General features: G+C 47.2%; 1 protein-coding gene across 21 annotated transcripts in view; it reads left to right on the top strand.

The window, feature by feature from the left end:
- The window catches only part of PUM1 (pumilio RNA binding family member 1), a 401,680-nt gene that overhangs the window by 338,812 nt on the left and 44,386 nt on the right, over nt 1-18,482 (top strand). For all 21 annotated transcript variants that reach the window (XM_077295564.1, XM_077295579.1, XM_077295569.1 and 18 more), the window contains one exon: nt 5,624-5,745. In XM_077295564.1, coding sequence (XP_077151679.1) covers nt 5,624-5,745 — 122 coding nt within the window. The remainder of the gene's footprint in view (nt 1-5,623; nt 5,746-18,482) is intronic.

Genomic DNA, 18,482 nt, shown 5'->3' with positions numbered 1-18,482 from the left:
GATCCAGGAAGCCGGGTTCCCTTTGCAGCTTGTTTGGCAAGCGCAGTAGCTTGCTGAATAAGCCATGACCATATCAAATTCGCTCAACTCTACTCTTAACATGTCACTCGAGCACTTTCTATACTTCATGTATACCCGAGCACCCTCGGCAAACTTGAGTAACGAGCACTTGTGCTCAAACATTAGTGGAAACAATTAGTGACATCGATGATTAAATCAAACAGAAGAGTTCCCTGTAAAACACAAATCTGTTCCAATTTACAGATTACATAGTAAATAACCAGGTAATTAGAATAAAATTCCCAATATTGTGCTCACAGATTAGGAGACTAGATGGATAGCCTTCAGTAAGGGTTGTTCCCTAATGTATGTATGTATTACATTTTTTTAGGGTAACTTCTATTTTTATGCACTACTAGATGGTGGCCCGATTCTAACGCATCGGGTATTCTAGAATATGCATGTCCACGTAGTATATTGCCCAGTGACGTAGTATATTGCCCAGTGATGTAGTATATTGCCCAGTGATGTAGTATATTGCCCAGTGACGTAGTATATTGCACAGCCACGTAGTATATTGCCCAGTTACGTAGTATATTGCCCAGTGACGTAGTATATTGCACGCCACGTAGTATATTGCCCAGTTACGTAGTATATTGCACAGCCATGTAGTATATTGCCCAGTGACGTAGTACATTGCAGAGCCACGTAGTATATTGTACAGCCACGTAGTATATTGCCCAGTTACGTAGTATATTGCCCAGTTACGTAGTATACAGCACAGAGCCACGTAGTATATTGCCCAGTTACATAGTATACAGCACAGAGCCACGTAGTATATTGCACAGCGACGTAGTATACAGCACAGAGCCACGTAGTATATTGCCTAGTTGCGTAGTATATTGCCTAGTTGCGTAGTATATTGCCTAGTTGCGTAGTATATTGCCCAGTTACGTAGTATATTGCCCAGTTACGTAGTATATTGCCCCGTGACGTAGTATATTGCCCCATGACGTAGTATACAGCACAGAGCCACGTACTATATTGCACAGCGATGTAGTATATTACCCAGCCACGTAGTATATTGCCCAGCCACGTATGTCACAGGTTAAAAAATAAACATATACTCACCTTCCGAGGGGCCCCTTGTAGTTCTGTCGCCTGTGTTCGGTTCAGGCGGCAGCTTCCGGTCCGAGGGTGTGATGACGTCGCGGTCACATAACCGTGACGTCACGGCAGGTCCTTCTCGCGCATGCGCGCAGGGCCTGCGATGATGTCGCGGTCACATGACTGTGACGTCATGGCAGGTCCTTCTCGCGCAGGGCCTGTGATGACGTCGCGGTCACATGACTGTGACGTCATGACAGGTCCTTGTCGCACATCAACCTTAGCACCGGAACCTGCCGCTTGCATGGACCGGTCACCGGAGCGTCGGAAAGGCGGCGGAAGGTGAGTATATAATGATTTATTTTTTTTATTATTATAAATTTAACATTAGATGTTTTTACTATTGAGGCTGCATAGGCCGCTGTGTCTTCCGTGTCTCTGCAGTGATCGTTCAGGCAGAGGGCGCGCACTAACCACGTCATCACGCCCTCTGACCTGAACGCCACAGCCAGAGGACGCGGAAGATGGAGCCCGGCAGTGGAACGGGGTCAGGTGAATATCGCATGGCTCACCATCCCCCGTCATACTCACCTGTTCCCGGCGCGGTCCCTGCTTCTCCGGTGCGATGGTCTCTGGTGCCAGTAGTTTGTTCCTGTGTTCAGCGATCACTGGTACCGCTCATTAAAGTAATGAATATGCGCTCCACTCCTATGGGAGTGGAGTCGCGTCCATATTCATTACTTTTGCCCTGAGACCATCGCATTGGAGAAGCAGGGACTGCGCTGGGAGCAGGTGAGTATGACGTGACAGCCGCCGCTCCCCCTCCCCTGGGAATGACTCGAGTATAAGCCGAGAGGGGCACTTTCAGCCTTAAAAATTGGGCTGAAACTCTCGGCTTATACTCGAGTATATACAATAAGTGGTTTTTTAGCATTTTTGTCCCTACTTTATTTTTATGTAATTTCTATTCAATAAGCTTTGTTATTTTTTATGGTATATGCTTCCCATATTCTCTTTTTTGGTTTCTTGGAGCTTATTTTGTATGGAGCATCTTATGGGGCCCATCATTAACTGTATGGAGCATTATATGGGGCTCCTAATTCAATATGGATTTTCAAAAACACTTAAAGGGAACCTGTCACCCCCAGAGTCGAAGATGAGCTAAGCCCACCGGCATCAGGGGCTTACCTACAGCATTCTGTAATGCTGCAGATAAGCCCCCGATGTATCCTGAAAGATGAGAAAAAGGTTATATTATACTCACCCAGGGGCGGTCCCGCTGCTGTCCGGTCCGATGGGCATCGCGGTCGCGCCTCCCATCTTCTTACATCTTCTTACGATGACGTCTTCTTCTTGTCTTCACGCTTCGGCGCAGGCGTACTTTGCCCTGTTGAGGGCAGAGCAAAGTACTGCAGTGCACAGGCGCCGGGAAAGGTCAGAGAGGCCCGGCGCCTGCGCACTGCAGTACTTTGCTCTGCCCTCAACAGGGCAGACACAGTACGCAGGATCCGCAGCGTGAAGACAAGAAGAGGACGTCATCCTATGAAGATAGGAGGCCCCGGACCGTGACACCCATCGGACCGGACCGCCCCCCCCCCCCCCCAAGGTGAGTATAATCTAACCTTTTTTTCTCATCTTTCAGGATACAGCGTGGGCTTATCTACAGCATTACAAAATGCTGTAGATAAGCACCTGATGCCGGTGGGCTTAACTCATCTTCGATTCTGGGGGTGACAAGTTCCCTTTACCCTACTGATGTCTCAATCAATTTTACTTTTATTGGTATATATTTTTATTTTTTAAATTTACCAGTAGCTGCTGCATTTCCCACCCTAGGCTTATACTCGAGTTAATAAGTTTTTTCCCAGTTTTTCGTTGCAAAATTAGGGGTCTCTGCTTATACTTGGGTCAGCTTATACTCAAGTATATACGGTAATAAGGAATTACACCGAAAATAATAGCCAATGCTATAAGAAAGTTACCTTAAATAAATGCAAGTAATTTAATATAAATTCCATCCAGATAGGATTGTAACAAAAAATTAATGGACTGCACAAAAAAATGTCTTTATATAAAGTAGCTAAAAAAGCAGTTGAACACCAAAATATATAAATAGTAGGTGAAACGCCTTACATGAGGTATCTATGTTGTAGCAGCAGGTGTATAAGTAATAGATAGGTAATAATAGCAGCAGGGCAGTACATGAATAGAAAGACCGTCTATGTTACAATATTAAAGACACGTGCAGATAAGGTAAACTGACCTGGTATAGAGCCTTGCAGTGGTGAAAGAACCTCGAAGCGCATTTCTTTTTCTTAGGAGAGCTGCTAACTAATTGTGAATCAATTTCTCCTGCTGTTGTGCAAATGGTACAGACAACAGGTAGAAATGATAGGCAATTAGCAAGACAACACCATATAAATTAGTGGGTCTGCTGGTTGTGACCAGACATTTCTTTGTTCTCATCCTTTTTGTCTGTTGTTTTGGTCACTTTTTGCAGTTTGTCATTGCTCTCACTCCTACACATCTCAAAAGTCCAGGGTTTTAAGTAAAAACCTCCAACCAAATGTAACCATTCAAATTACCCATACAATCAATGGGAAAAATAGAGGCAGATACAAAATATATGTCTCATTAAAATTTAATAATTTATTGAACAAATAACATAAAATTAACAAGGGAATATCACAAAAGGTGCCCCTTTTGAAGAAGCTACTATAGCGAAACGGCGCTGTCGGGGTACTTTGAGGGTGTACACACGAGGCTAAGGATTCCATGTAAGTAGTTTGTATTCCATACAGCATTAGGCGTTAGGCCTTTGTACACTCTGCTTTTGCACTATAGACACTACTATTACTCTGTTATACAACCAGGATCCTGACATTTGGTGCAGTTTCTATGAAGGGTTGTTGGATTTGTACATTAGTTGTTTTTGGGTGCGTATATATATTTTATACATGCTTATGTGTTTTTAATCCTTGGTCCTTGTACTACCCTTAAAGTTTTTTGTGATATTCCCTTGTTAATTTTATGTTATTTGTTCAATAAATTATTAAATTTTAATGAGACATATATTTTGTATCTGCCTCTATTTTTCCCATTGATTGTATGGGTAATTTGAATGGTTACTCTCACTCCTACAGTAGCATGAGGCGGTGTCTACATCCCACAGAAGTTGCTCAGGTAGTGCAGCTCATCCAGGATGGCAAATCAATGTGAGCTGTGGCAAGAAGAGTAGCTGTGTCTGTCAGCACAGTGTGTAGATCATGGAGCAGATGCCAGGTGATTGGCTAGTACACAAGGAGACGTGGAGGGATCTGTAAGAGAGCAACAACCCAGCAGCAGGACCACTACCTCCTCCTTTCTGCAAGGAGCAGCAGTGCCACAGCCCTGCAAAATGACCTCCAGCAAGACACTAACATCCATGTGTCTGCTCAAACTGTCAGAAACCGACTCTGTTAGAGCGATATGAGGGCCTGACGTCCACAAGCGGGTGTTGTGCTTACAGCCCAACACTGTGCAGAGCAATTGGCATTAGCCAGAGAGCACCAAGACTGGCAGATTCTTAATTGGCGCCCTGTGCTCTAAACGGATGAGAGCAGATTCACACTGAGCAAACGTGACCGAGTCTGGGGACACTGGAGAATATTCTGCTGCCTGCAACATCCTCCAGCATGATCAGTTTGGCAGTGGGTCAGTAATGGCGTGAAAAAGCATTTCTTTTGAAGGCCGCACAGCCCTCCATGTTCTAGCCAGCAGTACCCTGACATTAGGTACCTGGATGAGATACTCAGACCCATTGTGAGACCATATGCAGGTGCAGTGGGCACAGGGTTCCTTGTCATGCATGACAATGGTAGCCAAGGCCTCATGTGGCTGAAATGTGTAAGCAGTTTCTGCATGATGAAAGCATTGATACTATGGATTGACCTGCCCATTCCCCGGGGCTGAATCCAATCGAGCACATCTGGGACATCATGTTTTGTTCCATCCACTAATGCCACGTTGAACCACAGACTGTCCAGGAGTTGACTGATTCTTTAATCCAGGTCTGAGAGGACATCCCACAGGAGAACATCTGCCGCCTCATCAGGAGCGTGCCTAGGTGTTGTAGGGAGGTCTTTACAGGCATGTGGAGGCCACACAGGGAAGTTGGATGAGCCTGTAATTAGATTTTCCACTTTGAGTATCCTTCCAAATTCAGACATCCATGGAGTATTAATTTTGATTTACATTGATCATGTTTTATTGTTCTCAACACATTCCACTCTTATGAATAAAGAATTGCAACTGGAACATTTCATTCAATATTTTCCAGATTGTGGTATTTTCAGTGTTCCGTTTTATCTTTTTGTCTATTATTTATTGTAAAGGACAGCATTTAATTTTAGCATTTTTTTTCTTTTAACCGACAGTTACCTAACCTTTTATCCTGAAATGATACTCTCTTCCTGAACTGAATACTTACATTTCCTTTTTTTCTAATTTTGCCTGTTCCTTTAATTTTGTTTTGCAGGATCAATATGGAAACTATGTCATTCAGCATGTTTTAGAACATGGTCGGCCTGAAGACAAGAGTAAGATTGTTGCAGAGATTCGGGGCAATGTCTTGGTTCTGAGTCAGCACAAGTTTGCTAGGTGTGTTTTCCCTTAGAACTAAGTATCCTCATTTTACAGATTTTTTTTTTAATCCATTAGTTGTGTGTATGCCCTCTTTAAAGAAGACCTTTCAGCAGGATGTGTTATTGTAATGTAAGGAATTTACTCTAATGGCACAGTAATGGTGATTTGAATTGGTATATATATTTTTTTCTTTATGTTAAAGAAATCCGTGTTCTCTATTTTCAGTACCGTATATACTCGTGTATAAGCCGAGATTTTCAGCACATATTTTTGTGCTGAAAACGCCCCTCTCTGCTTATACACGAGTCATTTCCGGGGGTGGGGGAGCAGAAGACATCATACTCTCCCTCCTGGTATCGCTGCATATCAGTACCTGCATCTTGGGGCCGGCAGCTCTCTTCCTGTCTTTCTTCCTGTGCTGAGCGGTCTCATGGTACCGCTCATTAAAGTAATGAATATGCACACGTCTCCACTACCATAGGTGTGGAGCACATATTTATTACTTTAATGAGCGGTATCACTGACCGCACAGCACAGGAAGGAAGACAGGAAGAGATGACGGCACCCGAGATGCAGGGATTGATATGCAGCGCCGGGAGGGTGAGCCATGCGATATTCACCTGTCCCCGTTCCACCGCCTCGCTGTGTCTTCCAGGTCCTCTGGCTGTGACGTTCAGGTCACTGGGCCCGATGACATGTTTAGTGCACGCCCTCTGCCTGAACAGTCACTGCAGAGAGCCAGCGACAAGAGGTGAGTATGTCATTATTATTTTTTTTATCGCAGCAGCAGCATTATATGGGGCATATTTTAATATGGAGTATCTTATGGGGCCATCATTAACCTTTATGCAGCATTATATGGGGCATATGTTAATATGTAGCATCTTATGAGGCATCATTATCCTTTGTGCAGCATTATATAGGGCATATGTTAATATGTAGCATCTTATGGGGCATCATTATTATTATTATTATTATTTATTGTTATAGCGCCATTTATTCCATGGCGCTTTACAAGTGAGGAGGGGTATACATAATAAAAACAAGTACAATAATCTTGAACAATACAAGTCATAACTCCTTTGTGCAGCATTATATGGGGCATATTTTAATATGGAGCATCTTATGGGGCCATCATTAACCTTTATGCAGCATTATATGGGGCATATTTTTATATGGAGCTTCTTATGGGGCCATCATTAACCTTTATGTAGCATTATATGGGGCATATGTTAATATGTAGCATCTTATGGGGCATCATTATCCTTTGTGCAGCATTATATAGGGCATATTTTAATATGGAGCATCTTATGGGGCCATCATTATCCTTTGTGCAGCATTGCTCCTCAATGGTGGCACGGCAGGGAGCAGGGTCCGGAGAATAGCTGTCTGCGTAAGTGGCCGGCGCCGAGGTAAGTATTCCTTGACTCACTGAAAGCCCCTGCGGTGCAGGGTCTCTGCGGTTCTGGGTGGCTGTGACCAGGGGCGCGTGCGGCTCTCTTCCGGCATCCCGGAACAGTCCCTGTTGCGCTCAATGCCGCTGGGTGGCGGAGCCGGCGTGTACTTGCAGGTCACCGGCTCCCTTCTGCGCGGGGGGGGGGGGGGGTTCTGGCGCCAGGAAAATGGCGACTGCCATATAGAAGGACCGGAGACCAGATTCAGTTCCATTAGGAACTGATCAGCACGTGCGGGGGATGCTGGGGCAGCGGCGCAAAATTCACTTGCTGACCCGGAACTGAGGAGGGTATAAAGGGCCCTCAGACTAAGGGATCCCTGCTTCTGGCCCACTGTCCTCACAATGGAGGATGAGCAGCTGCACACTGTTCAGCCAGTGGAAGCTGCAGTCCTGCAGACTACAGTCAAGCCACAGGCCCCACGGAAAAATCGGGATGAAGATGGCCAGCTGAGTGACCGATCCAGCCGCAGGACTTCTTCCAGGTGAACGACATCGGCTGAAAAATTCCCACCTCATATTCCGGTACCTATCTCTGCAGACTGGTGAGTGATCTTCATGAATGTGCTCTCACTAATGCAGCCTCCCCCTTATGTTTTTATTCTTTGGGGAAGAAATGCACTGATAAGGCAAGACACAGGGAATGCGCCCTCTGTGGATGCCCCTACCGGACTCTTATCCAAAGAGATTATGCCCCCCCTGTATCAAACAGACGGTGAGGCTTAGGGAGGGGGAGACAGCGTAGCTCCTAGATGGCCCTTATTTCCCGTTAATGTTCCCCTCAGGTGGCGGAGGAGACTCCTAACTTCACTACGAGTCTGAAAGAAATTATCAGAACGGAAGTAAGGGAGTCTATGAAATCCCTGTCCGATGGAGAGAGTTCTAGACGGAAGGATCTCCAAGAATCAGACTCGACAGTAGACTGGAGGAGGGATGAAGTTTCACCTGATTCATTTCTCTCGGCCTCTTCATCTGAAGAGGATTCAGGCTGCTTCTGTCTACCCCTAGACCGTGTGGATAAACTTGTTAAAGCTGTCAGGGGAACAATGGGGATAGTAGAACCCAGAGCTGAAATGTCCATACAGGATGTCATGTTTAAGGGTATAGATCAAAAGAAACGTAGATCTTTTCCCCTGAATGAAAAGATCCAGGGTCTGATTCTCCACTAGTGGAAAAGGCTGGAAAACAGGGGCTCCTTTCCTCTGGCCCTCAAGCGGAGATACCCCTTTGATGACCCAGACGTTAATCTCTAAGATAAAGCCCCTAAACTAGATGCAGCAGTCTCAGACATCCAAAAAAATCTTTCCTACCCTTTGAGGATATGGGTTCCCTTAAAGATCCCCTAGATAGAAAGGCAGACATTTTCCTTAAAGGAACCTGGGACATGGCAGCCGGATCCCTGAGGTCAGCAGTGACGTCCACTTGCGCAGCCAGATCGATGATAGTCTGGCTAGACCAACTTGAGTCTCGGCTCAAAGAAAGACCGCCACGAGAGACGATTCTGGGAGCCCTTCCAACAATTCAGGAGACCGCGGCTTTCTTGTCGGATGCTTCAATTGATTCCGTCAGGATGGCGGCAAGGGCAGCAGGTCTCTCCAACGCAGCCCGCAAAGCGCTGTGGCTAATGTGCTGGCCAGGAGATATCCAAGCAAGGTCTAATCTCTGTGCCATCCCTTATGAAGGGGAATATCTCTTTGGTTCTGTCTTGGATGAATTGCTGGATAAAGCAGGGGATGAGAAAAAGATTTCCCAATCCGTCGTCCTCTTCCTTCCGACGTCCTTTTAACAGGAGAAGATTCGGTCAAGGGATCGATCAAAATGGGATGGCAAAAAGAAGAGAGGTACTGGCTTCATGTTCATTCTTTCACCGCAGGAACCGAAAAAAACCTTCCCAATGACTAGCGGCTCCCGTGGGAGGTAGACTGTCAGCCTTAATTATGACATTGCAAGAAATTATTGGATATCCCAATTTATTAAAGTGGTTGGCAGGTCTTGGCCCATACACAGGGTTTCATGTGCCCCATGGGACTTGAACTTAGTCCTTACGGCTATGATGAAGCCTCCATTTGATCCTATGATATCTGCCTCAATTAAAATCCTATTCCTTAAGGTATCTTTTTTTGGTGGCTATCACATCGGCCCGTAGAATAAGCGACATTCAGGCACTATAATTCCCCCTTACACACTGGTTTTTGACGACAGGGTAGTACTTAGGCCACATCCGGCCTACTTGCCCAAGGTTGCCTCAAACTTCCATAGGACACAAGAGATAATTCTCACTTCCTTCCTCGCTTATCCCACTAACAAAAAGGAGGAAAAATTACATACCTTAGATGTTAGAAGATGTCTTTAAGGCTGCTTTCACACTAGCGTCGGCACGGGGCCGTCGCTATGCGTCGGCCTGACGTGCGTTGTGAAATAAATGCCCGACGTGGGCAGCGGAAGCAGTCTTACGACGCTTCCGCTGCCCCATTGTAAGGTCCGGGGAGGAGGGGGCGGAGTTTAGGCTGCGCATGCGCGGTCGAAAATGGCGGACTCGACGCACAAAAAAAAGTTACATTTAACTTTTTTTGTGCCGATGGGCACGACGGTTGCGACGTGTTGCCATACTTCGCAATGCGTCGCTAATGTTGGTCTATGGGGAAAAAACGCATCGTGCAGACAACTTTGCAGGATGCGTTTTTTCCTTCTAAACGACGCATTGCGACGTACAGCCAACAACGCTAGTGTGAAAGTAGCCTTAGAATACCTTTCTGTCACCAATCCTTGGAAAAAAGACTTTTTTCATATCTTTTCACAGTGCTAGGAAGGGTTTTAGGGTTTCAAAATGTACACTTGCGAGATGGATTAGGGAGGCTATCTCTCTAGCTTACACAGCAGGTGGATACTCGGCTCCACAGAACTTTAAAGGCGCATTCTACCCGGGCCGTGGCAACCTCTTGGGCAGAGAAATCTGGAGTTTCCATCAACCAGATATGTAAGGCGGCTAGGTAGTCATCCCCTTGCACCTTTTTTAACCATTTTTTATAACCCTTTTTTTATAACCATTATAGGCTAGGAAGCACCCATGTCTAGGGTGCTTCCTCTGAGCTCACCTTCGGATTAAGGGTGCTGTAGTCCCTCCTTAAGCTAGTTTACATCTCTGTAATTTTCTCGTGCTGTCATGGGAGTCCGAATAAAGCATTAAGTTACTTACCGGTAATGGCATTTTTCGGAGGCCCATGACAGCACCCTTAGTTCCCTCCCTTAAAAGTATGGGTTCGCACTTCTTCAGCTTATAAGTTTCACATAGGGTGTATTGTTAATGATATATATATATATTTTTTTTTTTTATGCCATTAACCATGGAGGTCCTCTCAAGCTCTGTAATCCAACTGATGCGTGGGAGAGGTTCCTGCCCTTTTGTATCTATAGGTTTCCTGTTCCTGAAGGGCGGATCCCTGTCTCGTGGTGCTGTCATGGGCCTCTGAAAAATGCCGTTACCGGTAAGTAACTTAATGCTTTTGTATGGAGCATCTTATGGGGCCCATCATGAACTTATGGAGCATTATATGGGACATATTCTTGTATGGAGCATCTTATGGGGCCATTATTAACCTTTATGCAGCATTAAATGCAGCATATTTTTGTATGTATCATCTTATAGGGCCCATCATGAACTTTATGGAGCATTATATGGGGCATATTTTGTATGGAGCATTATATGGGGCTCCTGATTCAATATGGATATTCAAAAGCATTTAACCTACTGATGTCTCAATTAATTTTCCTTTTATTGTTATCTAATTCTATTTTTTACATTTCAGTAGCGGCTGCATTTTCCACCCTAGGCTTATACTTGAGTCAATGAGTTTTCCCAGTTTTTTTGTGGCAAAATTAGGTGCCTCGGCTTATACTTGGATTGGCTTATACTTTAGTATATCCGGTAATCACCCATTAAAGTTGTACGCTAATGAGACGCTGCACTTGGTCTTCTCCTGCCATTCTGGGTGTTACAGAACCCCCCAGCTCCCAGAATGTTATGCAGTTATGTATGTATAATAGGTTCCATGTGAAATGCATCAGTCCACAGGCTGCGCCCCTGGGCAGAGAGGACAAGATATTCTCCTTCTGACCTCCCCCACCTTTGTAATTCCCACAGTAAATATCAGCAGGCTCCGGCCACCTGCGGCTATTGTAATGTATGTCTGGCCTGCCGCTTTTGAATTGGCCTGCCCTCTGTATCTGTTGTGATATATATTCTGTGTCCTGTGAGTAAAGCGTTGTCATATTGGAACTACGTGGAGAAGCAGTGATATTTTATATGCGCCCATGTAATGAAGCCATTCCAGTCAGCGTCCTTCTTTCAGAATCCAACCAAAGCAGAGTGGACCTCCTGAACAACGGGGTGGTACTGAAAGAGGTACTCCAGCACAGCAGACCCCGTTACACTGGTGGCAGACAGCGGGATATGATACCCCGTCTACAGGAGGAAAGGAATGAATGGAAAACTACCAGAAGTTAGAGGACTACATTAAAAGACCTGGTGGAAGCTCGAGGGTTAATCGCCAGCAACAAAACAAAAGCAGATTTGATAGCAGCCATCATGGAACACGACAGTGCAGCGCCCCCCAATGTGAACGTGGAGGAGACTGAATTCCAGAGGGAGGTAAAGAACAGACTGCCGTTCTATGGCCCAAACCCTGCAGTAGGGATCATACGAGAGGTGATGGCTGATGTGCGTACTGATCTGAAGGAAAAGATGGCCGAGCAAACCAGGATAGAGCTAGCCAAGATGGAGTTGGCAGAGCGGACCAAAGTGGAGCTGGCCAAGATGGAGATGGCAGAGCGGAGAGAGGAGAGTCAGCGAGCAGGGGGAGCTCTGGCCTCCGCCCAGGTACCTTCAACAGTAAGCCACAAAAAGATCCAATATAATGCCTTCCGACAGTTGGGGGAGGCAGAGGAAGACATTGATGGCTTTCTGCAGGACTTTGAGCGGCAGTGTGCCCTGCATCAAGTGAAGCCGGAGGAACAGGTTCAGATTCTGGCCAGCAAGCTGACAGGCCGGGCAGCAGACGCCTATTGCACGGTACCTGATGAGGACTGTATGGACTATGAGCGGATCAAAGAAGTGATCTTGGCCCGGTATGCGCTGACACCAGAGGCATACCGCCAAAAGTTCCGCGGACTTATAAAATGGGTAACCGATACCCACGCTGAATGGGCCTGTAAATTACGGCGGTCACTGCTACACTGGGTACAAGAGAGCCAAGCAACCACTAAGGAGGACGTCCTCCAGCTCTTCTTGTTAGAGCGATTCTTTAATGGACTAACCCCCGAGACACAGGAATGGCTTAGGGACAGACGACCAACGACTCTTGAGGAGGCCGCTCGTCTGGCTGACGAACACTATGATGCCAGGAGGTCTCAGTCGGCCGGATCAAAGATGGTCACTAGGGGTCCTCCCATGGGTTTGGAAGCCCCCAAACCACAGAAGATTGTCGGGGGACCAGCTCAAAACCTGACCTACCACAGTCCCCCTGGGGCGCGATGCCACACCTGCCATCAGCTGGGCCACCTGCAAAGACAATGTCCCAACCGGTCTCGGCGTACCCAGTGTCCAATTGCGGAAACAGATACCCTCAGCCGGGCCGCTGTACACTGCTACCAAGGCGATCCGGCATTGGAGGCTATGACTAACCAGGGGATGGAAGAGATGTAGGAAGTGCTGCATGAAGTAGACCCCATGCAGGCGGCCCGGGCAGATAATCAACAACAGCATCGACAGGTCATGTGGGTTAATGGGAAACGTATGCAGGGACTAATAGATTCCGGAGCAACTTTGACCCTTGTGAAGCCTCATCGCATCTGGGACCAAGAGATGACGGACTGGAGAGTGGCAGTCTGTGTAGCAGTGGGAGCCATACATCGACTGCCCACTGCCAGGATTCACCTGAACTGGGGAGTCGGGGATGGCCTTGTTGAGGCCGGCTTGATGGAGGATTTGCCTGCAGACATCTTGCTGGGAAATGACTTGGGGCCCATGTTGTCTGCCTTCTCGGTTGCCCCTCTGGCTGAGACATATCCTGTGATCACCCGGAGACAAGCTCGAGCTGCGGAGGTGGAATCACACTCAGAGGAGGCCCAGGTAAGACACCCCAGCCCCACACGTATTCCCATAGCCAGACACATTTCTTGGGCCACCCCAGCTGAATTTAAGAGGGAGTTACTTGAGGATCCTTCATTAGAGGGATATCGTGGGAAGGCACAGGAGGGGAGAGGAGTACTGGAAGGGGAGCAGTTTGTATGGCAGCAGGGACTCCTCTACCGGGTTACCGAGCAGCACCACACAGGGACGAGCCCCACTATAAAACGACAGCTGGTAGTTCTCAAGAAGTACAGGCAGGAGTACAGGCATGCGAATCTCTCATGACATACCCTTGGCCGGGCACTTCGGCATCAGTCGCACCAGGCATCGTCTGACACAAAACTTCTTTTGGCCGGGGGTAACCTATGATGTTTGTCAGTACTGCCAGACCTGTGACAGTTGCCAGCGCATTGGCAAGAGGGGAGATCGATGCAAGGCCAAATTACGCCCCCCTCCCCATTGTGGAGGAGCCATTTAGCCGAGTAGCGGTCGATCTGATAGGGCCGTTAGCCAAACCCAGTCCGTCAGGGAAAAGGTATATATTGACAGTGGTAGATTATGCCACACGGTATCCAGAGGCGGTTGCGTTACCTAATGTATTGGCAGAGACGGTGGCGGCTGCCCTGCTTCAGGTTTTCTCACGGGTTGGATTTCCCCGGGAGATTATCTCGGACCAGGGTACCCAGTTTACAGCAGAAGTGACCAACCAACTGTGGAGGCTTTGTGGCGTAAAGTCCATTAGGAGCGCCCTGTACCACCCGCAAAACAATGGGTTGTGTGAACACTTTAACGGAACGTTGAAACAACTCATTGGGACTTTTACCAGGACCTATAGGGACTGGGAGAAATTCTTGCCACACCTCCTGTTTGCCTATCGGGAGGTACCCAAAGAATCCACGGGGTTCTCCCCGTTTGAACTGGTATACGGGAGGCGGGTAAGGGGACCCCTAGACTTAGTGCTAGAAGACTGGGAAGGGGAGGGCACCATAGAAGGGGTACCTATTGTACCCTATGTGCTGGAATTCCGGGACCGCCTGCAGTAGCTGACCCAGCCTGTACGTAGGAACCTGCAGGTGGCCCAACGGCACCAGCGCGTATGGTACGATCGGAGGGCCAGAGAACGCACCTTTGAGATAGGACAGAAGGTCCTGGTGTTAGAGCCCACTAGGCAGAACAAGTTCCAAGCTGCATGGCAGGGTCCCTACCAGGTAGTGGGGAAAATAGCCGACACCACCTATAATGTCGCCGATTGTGACGACCCCAGGGTTATCCGCATGTTCCACGTGAACATGCTGAAGCCCTACCGGGAGCGCCCTGAAGAGGTAGTGGCCATCTGTGCACCTGAAGCAGAGGATGTAGCCGGACTCCCCTTGCCTGATGTCTTAGGGGAGAGGACTCAGTCTAAAACATGGGACCAGGTACACTGGGGTGAAGACCTAGGTCCCCGGGAGAGACAGCAGGCAGAGGCGTTGTTGAGGCAGCGACAGAGGATGTTTTCAGGGAGAACGGGGTACACCCACCTGGCACAACACAAGGTTGAGACCCAGGATCAGACCCCCCTGAGACAACCCCCTTTCCGCGTCCCTGAGTCTGTGCGAGAAGGGATGCGACAAGAGATACAAGAGTTGTTGCGTTTAGGGGTCATTGAAGAATCAGTCCCTGGGCATCCCCCACTGTGTTAGTGCCCAAAAAGGATGGGACTACACGGTCTTGTGTAGACTATCGCAGGCTCAATGAGAAAACGGTGACGGATGCGTATCCCATGCCGCGTGTGGATGAGCTGTTAGACCGGCTGGTGGGGGCAAAGTATTTTACCACCATCGATCTATGCAAAGGCTACTGGCAGATTCCCTTTAGTCCTGACGCTATTCCCAAGTCTGCATTTGTCACCCCGTTCGGCTTATTCCAGTTTCGAGTTATGCCATTCGGGATGAAGAATGCCCCTACGACTTTCCAGAGGCTGGCTGACCGGCTTCTGGATGGTCTCCATGACTATGCGTGTGCCTACCTGGATGACATCGCCATCTACAGCGCGACATGGGAAGAGCATCTAAATCACCTAGAGACAGTATTAGACAGGATCCACAAGGCCGGAATCACCCTGAACCCAAACAAGTGTCACATGGGCAAAGCGGAGGTTCAGTATTTAGGACATTGGGTGGGAAGTGGGAAACAGCGACCAGAACCAGCCAAGATTGAGGCCATAGCCAAATGGCCCACCCCACGCACGAAAACCCAGGTCATGGCGTTTCTAGGGACAGCAGGGTATCACAGGAAATGCGTCCCTAATTACAGCAGCGTAGCCAAGCCCCTCACTGATCTGACCCGTAAGAACCAACCCCGTCAGGTAACCTGGACCCCAGAGTGTGAGGAAGCCCTCCGCCAGCTAAAGGACGCCCTCACCAATACCCCTGTATTGGCCGCACCCGATCCAACTAAACATTTCCTTGTTCACACAGACGCTTCTATGGATTGGGGGCAGTACTGAGCCAAGTCGGGCCGGACAGCCAAGAACACCCGGTAGCTTACCTGAGTTGGAAACTACTGCCCCATGAAGTAAGCTATGCGGCCATCGAGATGGAGTGCCTGGCAGTAGTATGGGCACTCAAAAAGTTACAACCATATTTGTATGGACGACAGTTTTTCCTCCTAACGGACCATAATCCCCTAGTGTGGCTTAATCGGGTCTCCGGAGACGACGCCAGATTACTGTGGTGGAGTTTAGCCCTACAACCTCTGGACTTCACCATCCACTACAGACCCGGCAAACAAAACGGTAACGCCGATGGACCAAGTCGACAAACGGAACTTGTACCAACCCCATAAACTTCGGTCATCCCCAAACCGATCCGTTAAGGATCAGACTGTGTATGCCGATCGCGTCGCTGAAAGGGGGAGCCGTGTTACAGAACCCCCCAGCACCCAGAATATGTTATGCAGTTATATGTATGTATAGAAACTAATCCCCTTGGGGAAAAAATGATGTACTAGTCCTTTTTATAAAATTCATAACTTCTTTATTAGAAACATTAAAATACAAGCAAAACAAAAAACATGATCAGGTGTATGGAAGGTTGCACACTGAAACAATACCACCAGGGGCCCCACCCCCCACCAGTTACCCCACTCAGTATATAGAGATTTGAGCAGCAAAATGATATGACCTTGAAGCTGCCTAACAGCTGATATCAATCTAAGCAATCATATATAGGGCTTCTATGACTAATTAAATCTACTAGTGCCAAAGAAATATAAATTATATAAAGAAATATACATAGCCACAGAATAACTGCATGGAAATATTCACCAAATAGTCATGTCCATACTGTGACCATGGCACCATATGTTAACCTAGCCTACATGACAAAAGACCCATAACGGGACAATAATAATTGTCCAGGCAGCACAGCCATGTGTGAGAGAAGCCGCTCAATACTTACAATAACACTCAATTGCAGGGGAAACCAGGGGGGGTGAGTGCCCGCCCCAATGCGCGTTTCGGTCCGTTCTTCGTCAGGGGGCACTCACCTCCCCGGGCCCCGTGCCTTAAATACATACTCTCCCCATAACGCTGCCAATAGCATATTGCGGCGTCAACCGGATGCGACGTCACTACCGGAAGTGACGCGCGTATCTCCATAGCAGCCGTGACGCCAGGGAGCATCAGCGTCACACAGTACCGCGCATGCGCGATGCTGCCTATTGACACCGAGTGCCCCAAGGAGCCAACCGTAGCCATGGGAACGCACGTCAGGTAGAGAAATCTACATCAGCACCTGCAGCTTGTCATATTCTCGCCGTGTATAATGCTGTCTTGCTCTAAGGATGGTGGATCCTTAATCATTCTCATAGGGGGAAATATAAAGACCACAATGATTACCTCACACCACAAACCCCACTTAAACATATCAACACCAACATAGTGTAATTTCCATATCATGAATATTCACAATTTATAATATTGGTTCGTTGTAGTGCGTCTTTTCTTGCCACTCATAGAGCACAGATATCCAGCGGGAGCCGATGAAGTACATCAATCCATCAATTGAATGCTAGGAGGACAGCGTATACTTGTAAACTGGAAGAATTGCACGGAATACCGGAAATAAAAAATTAAAAATTAATATATAATAAAAACATAATTAAAAACAATGTAATCAGTGTTATACACCACCATAAGGTAAAGATGTTCAGACGGATGGTCAAAGGAAAGGGGCATAGCTCAAATTCTCATTTAGTCCAGCCGGATGTAAGGTACCCAGCGTCCAGATCCATCTGGACTCTAACTGGGCTAATTTTTTCGGGATGTCAATTTTTTATAGCATATTTTGTTGTTTAACTGGCGAAAAGCCTCTTTTTCATAGTCCCTTCTGGGCCAGATGACTATATTACCCCCCTTGTCCGCCTGTTTAATCACGACTTCCTCAAGGTTCCCAAGAACCCGCAGCCGCCCCCTTTCCTCAACAGTTAGATTATCACGGTATATATGTCGAGGAATGTCCATAATATCTTTACTAACGATCTGTACAAACAGTTCAATGTTTGGACATGAAGAAAGGGGCAGGAACTTTCTGGAGCGAGGTCTAATAGAGGGGGGAATCTTACCTCCCTCCGCAGTATTATTCTCAATGGATAGCTCTACTAGGACGCGTAGTGCTGTTTGTTCCTCTTCTGTGGGAAACAATTGGAACATTTGAGGATCAAAAAAATAAGGTGCGGGCGAGAGAACACGTTTTGGGCATTACCGCAGCTGCGGACTGTGAGGACGCATCCACCTTAAAAACGCTGCCGCGTCATTTTAAGCAATATCATGGGTGTGATGGCAGCCTTTTGAGGGTTAGAGGCATTGACATGGTGGAGGTGGGAATTCGTAGGGGGGACATCCCGAAAAAATTAGCCCAGTTAGAGTCCAGATGGATCTGGACGCTGGGTACCTTACATCCGGCTGGACTAAATGAGAATTTGAGCTATGCCCCTTTCCTTTGACCATCCGTCTGAACATCTTTACCTTATGGTGGTGTATAACACTGATTACATTGTTTTTAATTATGTTTTTATTATATATTAATTTTTAATTTTTTATTTCCGGTATTCCGTGCAATTCTTCCAGTTTACAAGTATACGCTGTCCTCCTAGCATTCAATTGATGGATTGATGTACTTCATCGGCTCC

Source organism: Ranitomeya variabilis, chromosome 3 (genome assembly GCF_051348905.1).
Source record: "Ranitomeya variabilis isolate aRanVar5 chromosome 3, aRanVar5.hap1, whole genome shotgun sequence".
Taxonomy (NCBI): Eukaryota; Metazoa; Chordata; class Amphibia; order Anura; family Dendrobatidae; genus Ranitomeya; species Ranitomeya variabilis.
The sequence above is the reverse complement of the archived record's forward strand: the minus strand, read 5'-3'. Positions and strand labels throughout refer to the sequence as shown.